Source organism: Fundulus heteroclitus, chromosome 5 (assembly GCF_011125445.2).
Source record: "Fundulus heteroclitus isolate FHET01 chromosome 5, MU-UCD_Fhet_4.1, whole genome shotgun sequence".
In the NCBI taxonomy this organism is placed as follows: domain Eukaryota; kingdom Metazoa; phylum Chordata; class Actinopteri; order Cyprinodontiformes; family Fundulidae; genus Fundulus; species Fundulus heteroclitus.
This window is the reverse complement of record NC_046365.1, coordinates 36,275,380-36,292,692: the sequence shown is the minus strand read 5'-3', so window position 1 is coordinate 36,292,692 and position 17,313 is coordinate 36,275,380. Positions and strand designations below refer to the sequence as shown.

The 17,313-nt window shown below is 39.1% G+C and overlaps 1 protein-coding gene across 1 annotated transcript in view; it reads right to left on the bottom strand.

Moving 5' to 3' along the window:
* Positions 1-17,313, bottom strand: part of fbxw7 (F-box and WD repeat domain containing 7) — a gene marked incomplete in the record, with an annotated part of 62,827 nt that overhangs the window by 9,419 nt on the left and 36,095 nt on the right. Inside the window, 3 exon segments of the mRNA XM_036137523.1 lie at positions 310-520; positions 1,729-1,954; positions 6,267-6,448. Coding sequence (XP_035993416.1) covers positions 310-520; positions 1,729-1,954; positions 6,267-6,448 — 619 coding nt within the window.

Genomic DNA, 17,313 nt, shown 5'->3' with positions numbered 1-17,313 from the left:
GTTAGATTATTTTAATTATTTTTATTCTTTAGGAGAATAAATTCAGGAGAATGAAGCTAAAGGGATACGAAAATAAACTTGTAATATTACAAAAAAGAAATACTACGAATACAAAGTATATTCAGAGATTAAAGTCCCTCTGATACTGTTTAAGTGACTGAGTAACTGCAGATTTGCCACATTTAAGATGGCGGACGCTCTGACGCATCGCAGCATAGGCAGAGCCCGCCCAATGACGCGTCTACTCTTATATTATGTCTATGCTTTCAACAACCAGTCATCGGTGTAAAGACGAAGGTTTGCGTTTACCTTGCAGTGTTTGGAGACACTGGCCCGTCTTGATGTCCCAGATCTTGACCGTGGAGTCTGCGTTGCCTGAGACGAGTATGTTGTCCTTCAGCTCCATGCCGCTGGTGAGGGACTGATGGCCCGTGAGCGTGTGAATGCAGTTCCCCGTCTCCACGTCCCAGACCCTTATAGACGTATCCAGAGAGCCGCTCACGACGTGGATCCCGTCAAACTAGGGGACAGGAAGGGTCCGTTTTCAGTGCGGTTAGGCGGGATGGCTGCAGCTGTCACGCCGACTCGCAGCTGATTGCGAAAACATTTCACCCCACGCAGCATTTCCACTTACAAACTTTAGATTAAACTCATTGAAATTGATTGAATTTCATCGATCTGTCGGAGCGCATCTTTTCTTCTTTTTTTTTTTTTTTGTCCCAATCTCCAGTAAGAGAGCAAAAAAAATGCATTAAAAGTCCAGCAAAGAAGTGCCGTCACAAAATCAATCTATTAGCTCAGTAAACAGCCTCCTCTCTATGTTAGCTGCTCTGTCATTACACAGAGAACGTCGGCAAACATCTTAACGACGCAAATCTGTTTTCATTCACACAATATAAAAAAAACATTACATTTTAAATTAACCCTAAAACTAATAATGATCATTTCTGAGACCTCTAACTCTTCAACAAAGTCAGTATTTACAACATTCAAATGAATATATTTTAGTGCTGGGCGATAAATCGATTTAATCGATTAATTCGAATTTACAATTCTTAAAGATTTCATTTTTGGAAAATCTGGATTTTATTTTGCCAATACACTCATTGGGTTTCCATGAAGAGAACAGCATGTGATGCTGAATATATGTTTAGGCAAATATATTGTCAAATATACTTTTTTTTACCATAATACGAGGTACGTAATGTACTTATTTACTTTTTTTTTAACTTAGTTTGAAGTTCACAAGTGCAGTGAAGCCTGTTCTTAGCTCAGTGTGTAATACCACTAGCAGCAAATGTTTTGTTATATTTTCATTGTTTATAATGGCACGGCTGCCATCTTGTTTTATAAGCATGTTTCACAGCTTGTTTTTAGTTGCACTTTGAATTCAGATCAACTCCCTGACGAAATGCTTGACATAAAAAGCAAGGTTTTAAAATAATTTCTTTTTATGAAACAAAAAGGAGAAAAAAAAAATCGATTAATCGGATTTGGTATGATAAAATTGGAGATTTATTTTTTAATCCATATCGCCCAGCCCTAATATATTTAACACACCTTATATAAAAATGCAGAAAACACAAGAATATTCATCTTTTTGGCATCAACTACGATACAACAACAACAAAAAAAAAAATTTTTTTCAAAGCAACCAAAAAGATTTTCTTCAATTACCTGTATCAGGCTTTAACGGGTTAATTTACATAACTGAGGCGAGCTGCTCACCTGTAAGGAGTACACTCTGTTGGTGTGGCCCTGCAGCGTGTGGAGGCAGGTTTCCGTCTCTGGGTCCCACACTTTGACCATGAAGTCGTAGGCACCGCTGACCACCCGCCGCCCGTCGTACTGGACGCAGCGCACCGCCGCCACGTGGCCCATGAGGACGTGTAAACACTGACCCGTCTCGATGTCCCAGACACGAAGCGTGGCATCACGAGAGCCACTGACAACCCTGAAGACGAGCGCAACGCACAGACTGTTAAACTGTTGAACTCTAAATTGAACTCTGCGTCACACATGCACAGAACTGAACTTTATGGCCAATTGGCACAATTATTTTGCACTGCCAACATTGCCGAACTTTTATAATCCATTTAAAAAGGACACAACTGAACATTTACTGCATTTTTGCAGCATATTATTTTGCACTGCACTGAACTTTTTCATGTTAATGCCTTTTTGCACCATTATTTATGCACCATAAACATGGTGGAACGTTCTTCTGCACACTTTTTTTTTTAAAAAAAACAAAAAAACACTGTTTTTCTCCTGCATTGTTTTTAATCACTGCTGCACTTTATATTGTAATGTTATCTTATTCCAACTGCAATCTAATTACACTGTCGTAAGCTGTATGCAACGACATTTCGTTTTGTATACACTATTGTGTCCAAGCCTAAGTCTAAGACACAATACGTGAATTTTGCCAATTTTTTTTTTTTTTTGACATTTTCATGTTTTCGCAGCTTAAACAGCTTTAAATAAGAGGCTAGTGATAACCTATTCCAACAGGTCAGGTATAGAAATCCATTACTTAGATACGTGGTCTCTGAAATATAAGATAAGATGCTTTTATTTGTCATTATACATAGAAGGTACATACAACAAAATTTCGTAGATCAGACGGAGGGTTAGCCTGAGCTGCTGCCACTGAGAGCGCCGCTTCAGTTTATTATCAACAGGCTTAAATCTGAGGCGACCGGACTTTCGCTCAGCTTTTCTGAAAAGGTTTTGGAGTCTTTTTTTGGAGTCTTTGTGGCTGAACTGAGAATTTGCACAGGCACGCTTTAACTGTGCCGTTCTAAGAGAAAGCAAGTCAAGTAATGCTGCCAATCCCCATTTGTCAGTCAGCTGTGTATCATGGCTGAAGGAAGGATGCCGCGCCACTGTTGGCAGATGTGTGAGCTGCCAGTCAGCTGAATATGGTGACTGAAAGAAGGAAAGTGTGTTGGGTAGTACTTCCCATCCCCTAATTGGTTATAATCTATAGTTTTCTGAAAGCTCAAAACAACAAAGTTAGGAAAACATGTGAAGTAGCGCCTCCTTTCCACCATTTGTTGCTTCCTGCAGTCAGTCAGCTGCATATTATGACGATTTTTTCAGTTCAATTGAATTTTATTTATATAGCGCCACTTCATGATACATCTCATCTCAAGGCACTTTCCAAAGTCAAATTCAATCAGATTATACAGATTAGTCAAACAATTTCCTATATAAGGGACCCCTGGATTGGATGCTAACAATTCATATGAATGCATAAATTAGTATTTAGTGCACTGCAAAAGGGGGAACTAGAAGTACATTTTTCTTGAAATTATCATATTTGTCTTTGATCTGAGCAGGCAAGTTCAAACGATCTGCTTATGGAATAAGCATAATAATAATAATCTGCACTTAAAATAGAAACAACTAATTTCCATCATCTTATTTCAAGTACAGTATATCTAGTTATCTTACTTGAGGCGTAAAATACTCGTTCCATTGGCAGATTATCTTATTATGAAGGACAAATACACTCATTTAAAGAAAAGTTTACTCACTTTCAGTTCCCTTTTTTCTGTGTATTAAAGGAAAATTTGTCTTTTAAAAAATATTAGCTTGCAGATTAAGACATAATATCTATATCAATAACCACCGACAAGAGTACATTGAAAACGTGTCAAATTAATGTTCAATCAAGGCCGTTAGTGGCGACAAAACTAAAACAAAATACAAGTCGACACTAATTAGGCATGTTCATAATTGTTTTCCTGGTTCCTGGTTCCCTGACAGCCAAAGCTGAAAAGTCTCCATCAGTTTTTATTTATACTCTTTCAGCCGTGCTGACAGAGCTGCACGGTAGAAACGTTTTCCTTCACTCCTCCAGCATCACACTCATGTTCCCACTTGAATGTACAGCGTGTGCTCTTTATGCCAAACAGCCGCCCGGAGCCACGTCTCGACGACGGACCTGAAGATTATTACATGTTAGAGAGAAAAAAGAACGACCACTCCCTTTAGGTAGGACTGTTATTATGCTAAGTGTTGAGTCTGGTCACTGGCTGTCACTGCCTTATCTGATTCCCGGCAGTTTCCCTACGAACAAAAATCAAGCAGCCCTTTTATGGCGAGACTTATTCTCATGGATCTCTTAGACGACCAAAATAGATAACGTGTAACTACAGAGCTCACACTCTTTATTTAGTAAATGCCTCGCAGCATTTTAAAGATGGAAATCACTGACGCGTTGTTCGCCGTCTGCAGCTCGCAGCCTTTCCACCCGGTGAGTAATCAAATACTACACACACACACAAAAAAAAAAAAAAAAAATGGTTGGCCCTGAGGCGAAAAGAGCACTTCTGGATCTCTAGAGAGTGATACGGCGTGAACAAGTGAGCAGCAGTTCACTTAAGACGGCTCCCAGGCTCCGCTTATTCGCCAGGAAACCACATGATGCCGTCTATAGCCGTAGTCTGCCTTTCCTGGCCTGTTGTTGCTCTTTTTGTCTGATTGCTTTGCATGTTGAGAACCGCGAGGAACAGAAATAAAAGACACACGACTCTGTTTTTATGCAGATAGCACATAAGAGGTGTTAAAGATAATGCGTTTAGTATACTAGCTCAAGATATAAGGACTGCTGTATTGTATTTAATACAGTAAAGCAATTTGAGCTATTAAAAAAAAACAACACACATTCTTGTTTTGTAAGCAGAAAGTATCAAATTTGTTTGAATTTCATGCCACACAGACACACTTACTGTTACACTGCAAAACAGGAACTGAAAATAAGTAAAGTTTTCTTGAAATGAGTGTGTTTGTCCTTGATTTAAGCAGGTAAATAAGATGATCTGCCAATGGAATGAGTCTTTTGACCCCTAAAATAAGATAATTAGATATACTTCACTTGAAATAATATGATGGAGATGAATTGTTCCTATTTTAAGAGCAAAAATCTTATTCCATTGGCAGATCATTTATTATATTCCATTGGCAAATAATCTTATTTACCTGCTCAAATCAAGGACAAATTCACTTATTTGAAGAAAATTTTATTTATTTTTAGTTCTGTTTTTGCAGTGTAGATAAGGATCTCACACTGCAAAAATAGAACTTGAAATAAGAAATTATGTCTTGAAATTAAATAATTTTACCTTGATTTGTGCAGGTAAATAAGATTATTTGCCAATGGAATAAGGTTTTTGCACTTAAAATAGGCACAATTCATCTCCATCATATTATTTCAAGTGAAGTATATCCAATTATCTTATTTTAGGGGTAAATATACTAATTCCATTGGCAAATAATCTTATTTTCCTTCTCAAATCAAGGACAAATACATTCATTTCAAGAAAACTTTACTTATTTTTAGTTCTCTTTTTGCAGTGCAGTACATTGCACCCTGCAAAAACAGAACTAAAAATAAGTGAATTCTTCTTGAAATTAGTGTTTTTTGTGTTCTTGATTTGAGCAGGTAAATAAGATTATCTGCCAATGAAATGAGGTAATTAGATACACGGCACTTGAAATAAGATAATGGAGACGAGTTGTTCCCATTTTTAGGTGCAAAAATCTTATTCCATTGGCAGATAATCTTATTTACCTGCTCAAATCAAGGAAAAATACACTCACCTCAAGAAATGTTAATCACTTTTAGTTCATTTTTCGCAGTGCAATAGTATGGAGGTGTCGCTAAAAAAGACCCTCTATACACTCTAATAAGATAATTAGATATATTGCACTTGAAGTAAGATGATGGAGATTTTAAGTGCAAAAATCTTATTCCATTGGCAAATCATCTTATTTGCATGCTCAAATCAAGGACAAATACACTCACCTCAAGAAATGTTAATCAATTTTAGTTCATTTTTCACAGTGCAATAGTATGGAGGTGTCGCTAAAAAAGACCCTCTATACACTGCAAAAACGGATCTAAAAATAAGTCAGATTTTCTTGAATTTAGTGTATTTGTCCTTGATTTGAGCAGGTAAATAAGATTATCTGCCAATGGAATGAGTATTTTGACCCCTAAAATAAGATAATTAGATATATTGCACTTGAAGTAAGATGATGGAGATTTTAAGTGCAAAAATCTTATTCCATTGGCAAATCATCTTATTTGCATGCTCAAATCAAGGACAAATACACTAATTTTAAGAAAATTCAACTTATTTTTAGTTTCATTTTTGCAGTGTACACTTCTAACATCTGTATTCATTCCCTTAATCCTAAAGATCATTAGAAAATGTTCCTGTAAAGCTGAGCTCAACCAAAGACGTGCTCCGTACCTTTTTTCATGTAGGTGCATGCAGCGTACTGTTGAGGTATGCCCGTAGAGGGTGTGGATACATTCTCCCGTCTCTGCATTCCAGACCTTGAGCGTGCGATCGGTGGAGCCGCTGATGATGATGCTGTCGCGCATCTGGGACGACCACACGCCCCCGGTGTGGCCCACCAACGTCCGCAGACACTGTGGGGACGACACAAAGACAGAGCGTCACGAATGCTCAGAGGTTTTCAGGCCTGACAGGCAGCGGGGGGGGATTACATTCACACACATCCAGCATCAGGTCCAGAGCTGGAAATCTCATTTGGGATTTCATTTGCCGTCGACCTTATGTTGCCTTCGGGGTGGAGGGGGGACAAAAAAGGAAAATTAAATTTATGTGACCTGTTATTGGAAGAAAGGAGCCCCCGTGCACGCCGCCTTTGCTCACGGGGGTAAAAATATCCGAAACCCTCGGCGAGCTTTTTGTAATTGCTTTTGCTTATCTGTTTGAAAAGCGGCCAATTCATTCTTGTTGCAGAAAGGGTTGACAACCATCCTCAATAAAACGCGTCCATTCGTCCTCATTAGGGATGCTAGATTAGCTATTGATTACAGCAGTTATGGAAATCGCTCTGATCAATTGAATTTGCGTCTCCGCAGTTTGTCCCACATCTGGGTCGATTTAATTAGCCTAAATGCATTAAAGTGAGACTCTCTGCGAACGCAGGCAGCAGCTGTGGTTCTGTGCGGTTCGGAGCGAAGCTTGTCGCTCCGGTGTAGAACATGTGACCTCTGACTGCAGCTGATAAGCAGGAGTGTGAATAACAGGAGGATGGCGGCGCAGGAATCAGGCTGCAGCCTTTTCCTCCCCGCTTCATTCCGCGAGGGACGGAGGACCTTCATTAACTGTAGTTAAAGGAAGTGCGACCTCAACGTTGAGCTCATTTCAGAGCTCAGACTTTCTTACCTCGTTTGATAACGAGCTATATCCCATTATGCATAATACCCATTTTCTTTATATTTTGCTTCTTTTCTCCTAATCTTTCCAAGGATTATTGGTCAACACTTCTTCTCTTTGGTCTTTAAATTTTTCTCTTTTTTTTTTTTTTTTACTTTTTCCACATATTTTCAGCCTGGAAACTAAATATTTTTGCTTTAAAGCAACATAATTGTAACCTTTGACCCATTAACACACAAAACAACTCATAATCTCACAAGATGAACCATCCTCATAACCACACATGACGGAGAACTTGTCAAAGAGACCATTTTAATCCGGCTCTTCGTTACCAGCCACCTGTACCAAATTTAGTCCCCGTTTCTTTTGTTGAATCAATAAAAACATGACCCAACATACAACAGAAGACAATATTCAGGCACCAACCGAATAGTTATGAAGCGCTGTTGTTTGAAAACCTGCCTGATAGTTGAGCAACGGAAGAAGGATGCATCTCTGCAGTCAACTCTGTCAATATTCTGTCAGAATCTGCCTTCTTTTGTCTCCCATTTGTCCACGTTTCTCTACCTTTTACAATAATGGAGATAAAATACAGCTTTCTTGGAAAGGTTCAAAACCTGCAATTAGTAAAAAAAAAAAGAAAAAGAAAAAGAAAAAAAAAAAATCAGCCAATATCCAAAGATCTGACTTATTGGAATAAACATTATTATTTAAATACAATAAAAGTTATGTATGGGGTGTTTGTCCTACATAGGTTTCAGTTCAGGGCTCAAAGCCACAGAAATGTTAACCCAAACTATCCCTATAATTTAAAGTTCTTTTAATGAGAATCTTAACTAACTGGACTTTTCTGTGGCTGCTTGAAGTGTGGTCGGCCCCTCCCCCACCTGTTGCTACAGATTGCCAGTCAGCTGCCTGAAAGAAGGCAACCCGTTTCCTCTCTTGCATGGCTAACAAACTCTGCTTTTTGGAAATACTTAAATACAAGAAAAACACAGTAATCCTATAAAATAGGACCCCCTGAATTGATTTGATGCGCTAAAAAGATTTAACTTTTCCGTTTTTGTGTAAGATGCTCCACACTCCTCACTTTAATGCAGGGGGCTGCCCTTTTTTTGTAAGAGTTCTTACAAAAAGTATTACTTTATTCTAATAATTTACAAGAAAAAATGTAAATAAATTTACTGTTAGTTTGGGAGTCGCAGGCTGAAAGGTTTGGTAAGAAGTGCTGCTTAGCACATATTAAATGCTAATTAGACTGAATTTATATGGAGCTTTTCTAGTCATGCTGATCACTCAAAGCACTTTTTACTAGAGCTGCATTCACCCATTTGCACTCCAACTCTGTGTGGTTGGTCTGAAGTGTCAGAACTTGTTCCGCACAGACATGTGACAAGAGACAGCGGGAATCAAACCCACAGCCGGTCACCTAATCAACCCTGTGCTGATTTAAAAACAGCCGCTGGCAGGAGAAGAGGAGAGTCTGTAAAGCTGCACATTGCAGGCCAGGCAATTACAACGAAACAACAGAAGTTATTCTAGTTGTAACTTTAGAAAAGTTAGATAAAATTACTTTAGATCAGAAATGCCCAGGGATTTACCCAGGTTATTTCTTATTATTAGTATTAGAAATAATTAAAAACTGTGATTTTATGCTTTATCTGTGCTTGTTAATGTATGAATAGAAACAATTAAGCTTTGAATGATTAAGCTGTTTCCAGTGAAACTTGTTTATTCAAGGTCTTACTTAGCTTGTTCCCTTGTTAATGCAACATTTCCCTCTGTAATGTTTTTTCTGTTCATGCACGGCACTTTGAATCGTCTTGTTACTGAAACATACTTTATAAATAAATTTGCCTTGCCTACCTGAGAAGACGGCCCTAATAATTAAGATGCTAATATCAGCAGAGTGGCAATAAGCAAGCTTGCTGGATAACTATAAAAACGTTTAGCAAGTGTTTATATTATAGTTTTGCTTCAGTCTGTGTATTAAATAATGGTAATAATTAACAGGTTGGCTTGTTCCTGCAGCAGGTGGAGCAACTGTTGCTTTCTGGCTTTAAATAAAGGTGTGTATATTTTAAAATCTTAGTGTAAATTATCACAGAGTGAGAATCAAAATACCGTTCCATGGTCGTCAATGTTGGCTCATCACTTATAACTATTTGAATAACTGAAAATGAGTGTAATAAAAACCCTCCTAATTCAATCGCGTGGAAAATAAAGTCTCCAGAGTTGTGTTTACGGAGAGGGCTGCAGCTTCGTGTAATTTGCTCCGGACATACGAGGGTCCACGATTCATCTTGTGAATTAAAGATTTAGAGGAAAGCTCAGAGAACAGGAATCCGTGTGATTAGAGCCCACTCAAACGCTGCGTGGGAGGAGACTGTATCTGAAATGAACGACTTGGGCATCCAACATAAAATAAGCCTCTCTGTGAGAATGAAGGAAGATTAGTGCTTCCTTCGCTCAAACTAAGAAAGCCTGCTTTAAACACAGGGCTGCTGATACAGGGCTTTACACTTACAGAGTGTCAACTCTTTCTCTGTATCAAATATTAATATATAAACCTCTTATGACCTTTGTGGGGAATATAGTTTAAGAAAAAGGGGGTAAATGGAGCTGAATGTGCACTGGGCTCATGCTAAGCAGCGATTAAATACAACAGCCACAGGTAAAGATTGTAGATAATTACAACCAAACGCCACATCGTTAAAAGATTATTGTGGCGCGGATCCTTCCTTGTACCCCCATAGCCTGAAACAAAGACAGGATAAAGAGGTTAAAGATGTTACGTGGCAATCTCGGAGAAGGGAAGAAAAAAAAAATAAAAGCCTCGGAGCTAAAACTGCGAACTGCTAAATGAAAGATGTTCCAAGATCTGAAAGCCGATTAAATGTTTGTTTCCTTGAGTTGCCTCTAGGTCAGTGAAAATTGTGACAACATGTGTAAGTCTTACAGCTGTCTAAGAGACGTTGTGGTTTCTTTTTTTTTTTTGTCAAATCAAATATTTGTGGACAACTTGACTTAATTCATCCACCTTAGATGATGGTTACTGTCAGGAAATGTATAAAATGGTTGCATAAAATCTTTTTTGACACAAAAAAGTTTACTTTACTCAAGTAAATGAGTTTTCCCTTTGAGAAACAATTCATTTCCTCCCAATCCATGGCTTCAAGAAAAATATTAAATCGACAGAAAAACCAAGAAAACAACCAAAGACACCACAGAAGCTAATGCCACTCATGTAATTAAGGAAAATAATCCAAAAACGGAGCGGAGCAAGCCAATAAAGCTGCAGATGACAGCTGTCTTCTAAAAGGTTGCTTACTGATTAATTAAACCAAAATCAAAACATGGCCTTCACGGTTTGTTTCAAACGGGGACACATTTCTGACAAAATGCCCTTTTTGGGCTCCTTAACACATTTATTATGAAGACGTGTGGTTGAAATGATAAAAAGCTTGTCCAGATTTGGTGGGAATGTAGCAGTACACATGAATCATGCTTCTAAGGCATCTTTCTAGTCAAGAAAATGAAACAAAAATGAGAATTTGTTTCAATCATTTTAGAAACAAGAACATTTCTGCATTCATTTAGTGTCTACTGGGGACTGCTGGCACTTTGCTAAACTAAGAGGCCAAAAACCAAGAGCCACATTTCATATCTTTGCCCTCAAAACTTGTTTTGTTTTCCTTAAAACCTATTGCTTTCTCTCTCATGTTCAACCTCAAATCTTTGTGTCTGTGTTCAGGTTTAAGGCTTATTGGACAGAAATCTTTTCCTGCTTGCCTCCTCCACCATATGCGCAAACCTTCTCTCTGCACCGTTCCCAGCCACAGACCAACAGAGTATAACTGTGAAGTCACACCCTTCTTTGGGGTTAGCTTGTTTCCTTCTCTATGTTGACCAGCCGGAGAATTGTTTAGTTGACAAAAAGGTTATCCTTTTGAAAACATGCCACGACGGCTTCAACACGGAGCAGAAAGCTGAAGCTGTTTCTCTCCTTCGTCAGAAGACAACATGCAACGATCTCCTCTTGCCACACAAGCAAACCCACTAGAACCGTATTTTCTGGACCATATGGCGCAGTAAATATTCTTCCCACAGGTGTAATATCTAGTGTTGCACCGATACCGATACCAGTATCGGATGGGGCTCCGATCCAGCACTAAAATGATGGTATCGGTATCGGCGAGTACCAACAAATAGGCACCGATACCATTTTGATGTTTGTATGTCACTTGAACGCAGCCTTCTCTCTCCCGACTAGTATTATACATGTTCATGAAAGTTGCACTATTTTGGCATTTGAGAGCCAAAACTCAAGGTTTAAAAGAGATTATTCAATTAATAATGTAATTTTACTGTCTTACTGTTGCACTACTATTATACATGTTATAATTTCACGAATGTTGCACTATTTTGGCCTTTGAGTGCCAAAAGTTTATTCAACAATTGTCACCCATTCCAGGTAGGCAATAAAAAGTTCTACTACCCTAAGTAGTATGCAGTTCTTCATATATACACTCAATTTCAAACAGATGGTGTCGGTATGATATCGGTATCGGCCAATACTGCACAGCCAGGTAGCGGGTATCGGTATCGGAGACCATAAATGGCATCGGCGCAACACTACTATCAGGTAATGACACAGTGTACCGTAATGCTCAGAATATCCATAGAGCAGAGCGGTTTAGTTGATAACCAAAGTCATACTTACACGTTTTAACACATTTTTGAGCGCATTGTACCACATAAAATCAGTCACTTAGCACAACGGTCATTATGTACAAGGCACATCATCAATTCTTGAGAAGATTTAAGTATTTTAAGTGTGCCTTATAGTCCAAAAAACGTGACCCCGCCGGCGTTGCGCGCAGTCGCTCTATTGGCTGTGATGGTTGCTAGGCGATGATACGATCCAGTGCAAGACGCTTCGAGTCTGAGTGCGGAAACGACGATTTGAGGGAAAACAGAGTGAATTAGAAAGAAAGCAGGAGCTATGAACACAAAGACATAAAACGCGGCCCTTAAATTGAAACGGTGAACTCCTCGTCTTATGGCTGGTACATTTCCTCGTAATAAACTTGTACGGCAAACCTCAAACCGGCGAGCTAACAATACGCGTACACAAACGACGGGCCATAAGCGGTCTTTTTATACAACGAGCGGGTCTGCTGTTCATTCATCGCTCCCATCTCCACTGCTCCCAACTCACATGAGCGTTCAGCCTCCTGTATGGTGCTACAAGCAGTCGTTCTTGTGTTGGTTTGGTGAGGAGAGCATAATCCTCTCACTTCCAGCTGAACAAAAAGCAATAATAACTAGGGCTGAACAATTAATCGCATTTTCAATATAATCATGATTTAAAATAACTCCATTTCCAAATTGCAGAGGTCTGCAATTTTTGGCTATGTAACAATTAGGGAATTAGACACGTCCTTTAGGTGTTGGTAAAATGTTTAAAGTGGGTTTGCCTCCACATGGAAGGGAAGACAGTTGCAGCAGTGAGATAATCTAATTGTATTACTTGTTTTAGAGTTTGTATAATCATACAAAGTATTAAGTACTGGTCAATCAGTTTAAAGCAAGCCGTTTGGTTGTTGGTTAGACTTTGCACTTTATCTTCAACAAGGATTGATGTCCAATTAAATTAAAAGCTGTTCTCTTGAATAACATTCTGATCAATAGAAACATTAAAAGTTCATATTTAAAATAGTCCTTGTTTACAAACATCTTTATTTAGAGGCCATTTTTGTTGCTTGTGGTTAATGCGGAGAAAAGTCAAAATTGCAATTTTGATTGAAATATATTGTAGGCCGAACGCAATTATTACTGCTCCGAGTTTAGATGCTGCGGGTCTTTTAGCAACTAATCCACATGGCGAGGAAACAAATTGATTTGTTGTTTGTATATATTTTGAAACACATGATAAATTAAACTGGGAAAAAAATCGCATTAAATCACAATATTAAGAGCACCTTATTTTACAAAATCGTTCAGCCCTAATAATAACACGTGTGAAACCTTTATTAAAGTAAAGCAGAGATTATTGGTGACCCGCAATTCTGCGTCTGACTGATTTGTGTCTGAAAGTCTGAAAGTGAACGTCTTTACCATAATTGTTTGGCCCATGGACCCCCACACACACACACCAGTCCTGTGTGGACGACACGAAAAATCATCAACTTGTAAGGTTCCTTTGATGTACAGGATAATGTTTGATCGGACCAGAGCTTTCTGGGGGCCAGAGCCACCACAGACAAAGGCAGACAACAGATAATCCCGTTCTGCATGGCTTTTCTTTTGTTTATGTTGGTCATATTTCCTTACAAGCAAAATAAAATTCAGTTAAATTCACACTTTAATAATCCCAGAGAGGATTTAAAAGACGTTGCTGTCACTGAAGTAATTTAACTGTTGAAAGTAAGCAACAGAGGGAAAAAAACCCTTCAAAAAGACATCGATGTGAAGTAGGGCTGGGCGATATGGATTAAAAAATAAATCTCAGATTTTATCATACCAAATCCGATTAATCGATTTTTTTCCTCCTTTTTGTTTCATAAAAAGAAATTAAAGAAATTATTTTAAAACCTTGCTTTTTATGTCAAGTTTTTCGTCAGGGAGTTGACCTGAATTCAAAGTGCAACTAAAAACAAGCTGTGAAACATGCTTGTAAAACAAGATGGCAGCCGTGCCATTATAAACAATGAAAATATAACAAAACATTTGCTGCTAATGGTATTACACATTGAGCTAAGAACAGGCTTCACTGCACTTAGTGAACATCAAACTAAGTTAAAAAAAAGTAAATAAGTAAATGAAGTACCTCGTATTATGGTAAAAAAAAGTTTCCACTTAACAATATTTTGACAATATATTTGCCTAAACATATATTCTGCATCACATGCTGTTCTCTTCATGGTAACCCAATGAGTGTATTGGCAAAATAAAATCCAGATTTTCCGAAAATGAAATCTTAAAGAATTGTAAATTCGACTGAATTTGAAGTTTGCCAGTAGAGATTTTATCTTAATTGTGAGACTTTTGAGGATTTATTATGGAGTTGTGTCTTTAATGGAGTTAATAACAGGTTCAAAAGCCTTCAAATGAAAGCTCAACAACAGCATTTATTCCCCGATCCTAAATAATGTCGGTAGCAGCCTCAGAAGCAGCTTTAAAAAATGTCGGGGACTTGTTTGTGAAGAAAAAGGAGGGCAAAACGTGTATTACTGCAGGTCCACAGCGGACATCCCTCCCAGGATGCAACATCAGTCCACAGGTCTGCCATCTTAAATCTGCGTGACAGCCGAGGCTGCCGCTGACAGGCACCCCCAAGGACAAGCTCTGCTCTGTTAAACACGAGGCAGCCACCTTTGAAGAGCTGAGACCCGCGCAGCTGTTTGTGTGTGCGGGCCAGAAGATTGACAGCTCGAGCCGGAGCTGGAGACAAAAAGGTTCATCCACCGAAGACGGGATCTTCAAACACCTTCCCAGAAACACGCATTTGTTGCAAGTTTCACGAGATCTTTCTGTCTTCCAGACGCCGTTTCCTTCCTCATATTCCCGAATACCGAGATGGAAAAGTTAATTTTCTGATTTTTTCCCCCCAGCGTGGGTGTAATTCTGTGTTTCGTTTAACAATATAATCCAAGGAGAAAACGAATGGAGCAAAAAAAAAAAACGATGAAAAATTGAGCATCCGTCTTGGTGGTGGATGGAGACTAATTTGTTGAAGATTTAAGAAATTTAGATCATGGCTTTGCAAGCGAGTGTTGCTGTGATTTTACCAACGAATCCAAACTAATCTTTCGGGGAAATTAGATTTGTTAAAGAATTGATGGAAACATCTGGAGCATCATCTGGAGCAGAGATGTTTGGAGCATCTCTGCTTTTTTTATCGGCTGCGATACTCAGAGTCAGGCGGGGATGAAGGTGGGAACATTTTCCAGCTGCACATGATTTACTTCATCACGGTGCTATTCCCTCCTAAAGCTTAGCCCATAACCCTGTTTTACAGCCACCGCTCTCACATGGTGTGATGTCGCCTTAGCTGCAGATTTTAACATTTTATGAACGCTTACAGCAGGAGAGCCAGGAGGAGAAAAAAAACTTTCTGTGGCTGTTCTTTAATCTTAAAGCATTATAGTCTGTAAAGAGAAGCCGCAATCAGAGAAAGTCGTTATCAAAGCTTAAGAAGAAAAAATGGAGCAGAAATTGGCCACTAACTACTTAAATCCTCCACATAACACTGATATAAACCTGAAAAGCAGCTATCGATTGAACTGTGAGCCCGTTTTATCTGCTGACCTCTGGAGTCGGGGAATCCAGCTTTTGTTGAGGTTAGAAAGTAAAACAGTAAAAGATGCACTCACTGTTAGAAAAAAAAGTATATTGTGATGTTATTCCACCAAGAGGCAGCGGCCAAATATAGAAGCCATTAAACACGCCTGCATCCACTGAGCTATATAATACACTGGAGTGCTGATTTTGCCGAAGAAACTGAAGCCACTGGCCGCCATCTTGCTCCTCCCTACTCTCACAGAATCCCACAGGATTTGGTTGCAACAACAAGCAGTTTTCTGGCTGAGTGAAAACGTTTCACAGGTAATTCTACAGTCAGTGGATGTACTAACACTATCAACTACTAGGAAATTAGGTGCTGAAATATTTTACATGTTATTCATATATATATATATATATATATATATAGATCGATAGACGTATATCGATAGAAAAAAAGGGGTCAATAAAAAGTTCAATAGAGTAACAATTTTTCTTCCTTTTTCATTCTAGCCATATAAGTGTGTATATATATATATATATATATATATATATATATATATATATATAAATGCTAAATATTTCAGCACATGACTTTCTCATTACTTGATAGTTTTAGAACATAACATTAAAGTATTTGGCATTTGACATTTTAAAAGTTTTAAGCCCCCCCTGAACATGAGAAAAGCCTCGTTATTCGATGCTGTAGCGCACATATTCCCTAGTTACTGGGGGGAAATAGGGAGTACCAATATGGCGGCCGGTGGCTTCAAAGCGACTCGTTCTAACAGCCGGTGATTAGCACTCCAGTGTATAATATAGCTCAGTGCCTGCATCCCACCCAGGTGAAACCTAAAGGCGTCCCTTAAGGAGCGGGCAAGTCCAAAAAATGTTGACAAGAGAGAAGAAAAGTAAATTACGAGTGCTGGGACCATTACCATGTTTTTACTCAGGTTTTATGAGCATCGGGTGGGGCGGGGTGGGGGGCAGCACCCAAACAGTCAGATTTCAGCTCGGTTCTCTGGCGTACCTGCTGTAAGCAAACGATCTGGAGGCGGCTAAACACTGCAGGAGACGAAGCCGTCGGTCTGAACGAAGCAGTACATATCCTGCTGGCGAGGTGATTCATTGCAGACTTCTGCCCCCAATATGGAGCCGCCGAGCCTGTAACTCACCAACCTGTCAGCCAGATATTTGTGTTTTAGGGAAGCAGAGCCAAGCGGAGCTCCTTGCCCATCGGAACGACCTTGGTGAGATCGACTCGGATCAGCAAATGCTGTGACTGGTACGCTTATAATCAGCGATGGGCCCAGGGCCAACATAAGCTTGTGTAAAGCAGCGTCTTTGCATCAATAAAGAGCTTTTTTTTCTCCCCTCCGATTATATGCCAAAGATAAGGAAATCCACAACTGAGTGAGCATGCAGAGTATCCATGGCTTTAAAGGTTTATCCTATGATGTCTTGTAAAAACCAAAAAAAAAAAGTCATAAAATTGTGTGTTGAAGTGATTATTTAGCATCAAAACTCTGATCTGCAACAATCTACACCTCACTGCGACTTCGCCGCATCGCCGGCTTTTGTTTTTAATAAAGACGACCCGGCCTGTGTGACTGCTCCGGCTTCAGCTATGAATACAAACACTGTGTGCAGCCGAAAGCTGTGGAAGAACGCTGCAAACCGGATCAATGCAAGACCGGAGAAGAGGCTGGTGAAGAACTTTAGAAGGAGATTTTATCTGGATGCAGAAACTTTTTTTTTTTTTTTGGATCATTAGCTATCGCTGACAGTCTGGATGCTTCACAGGACGTCTACAGAGCTGCTA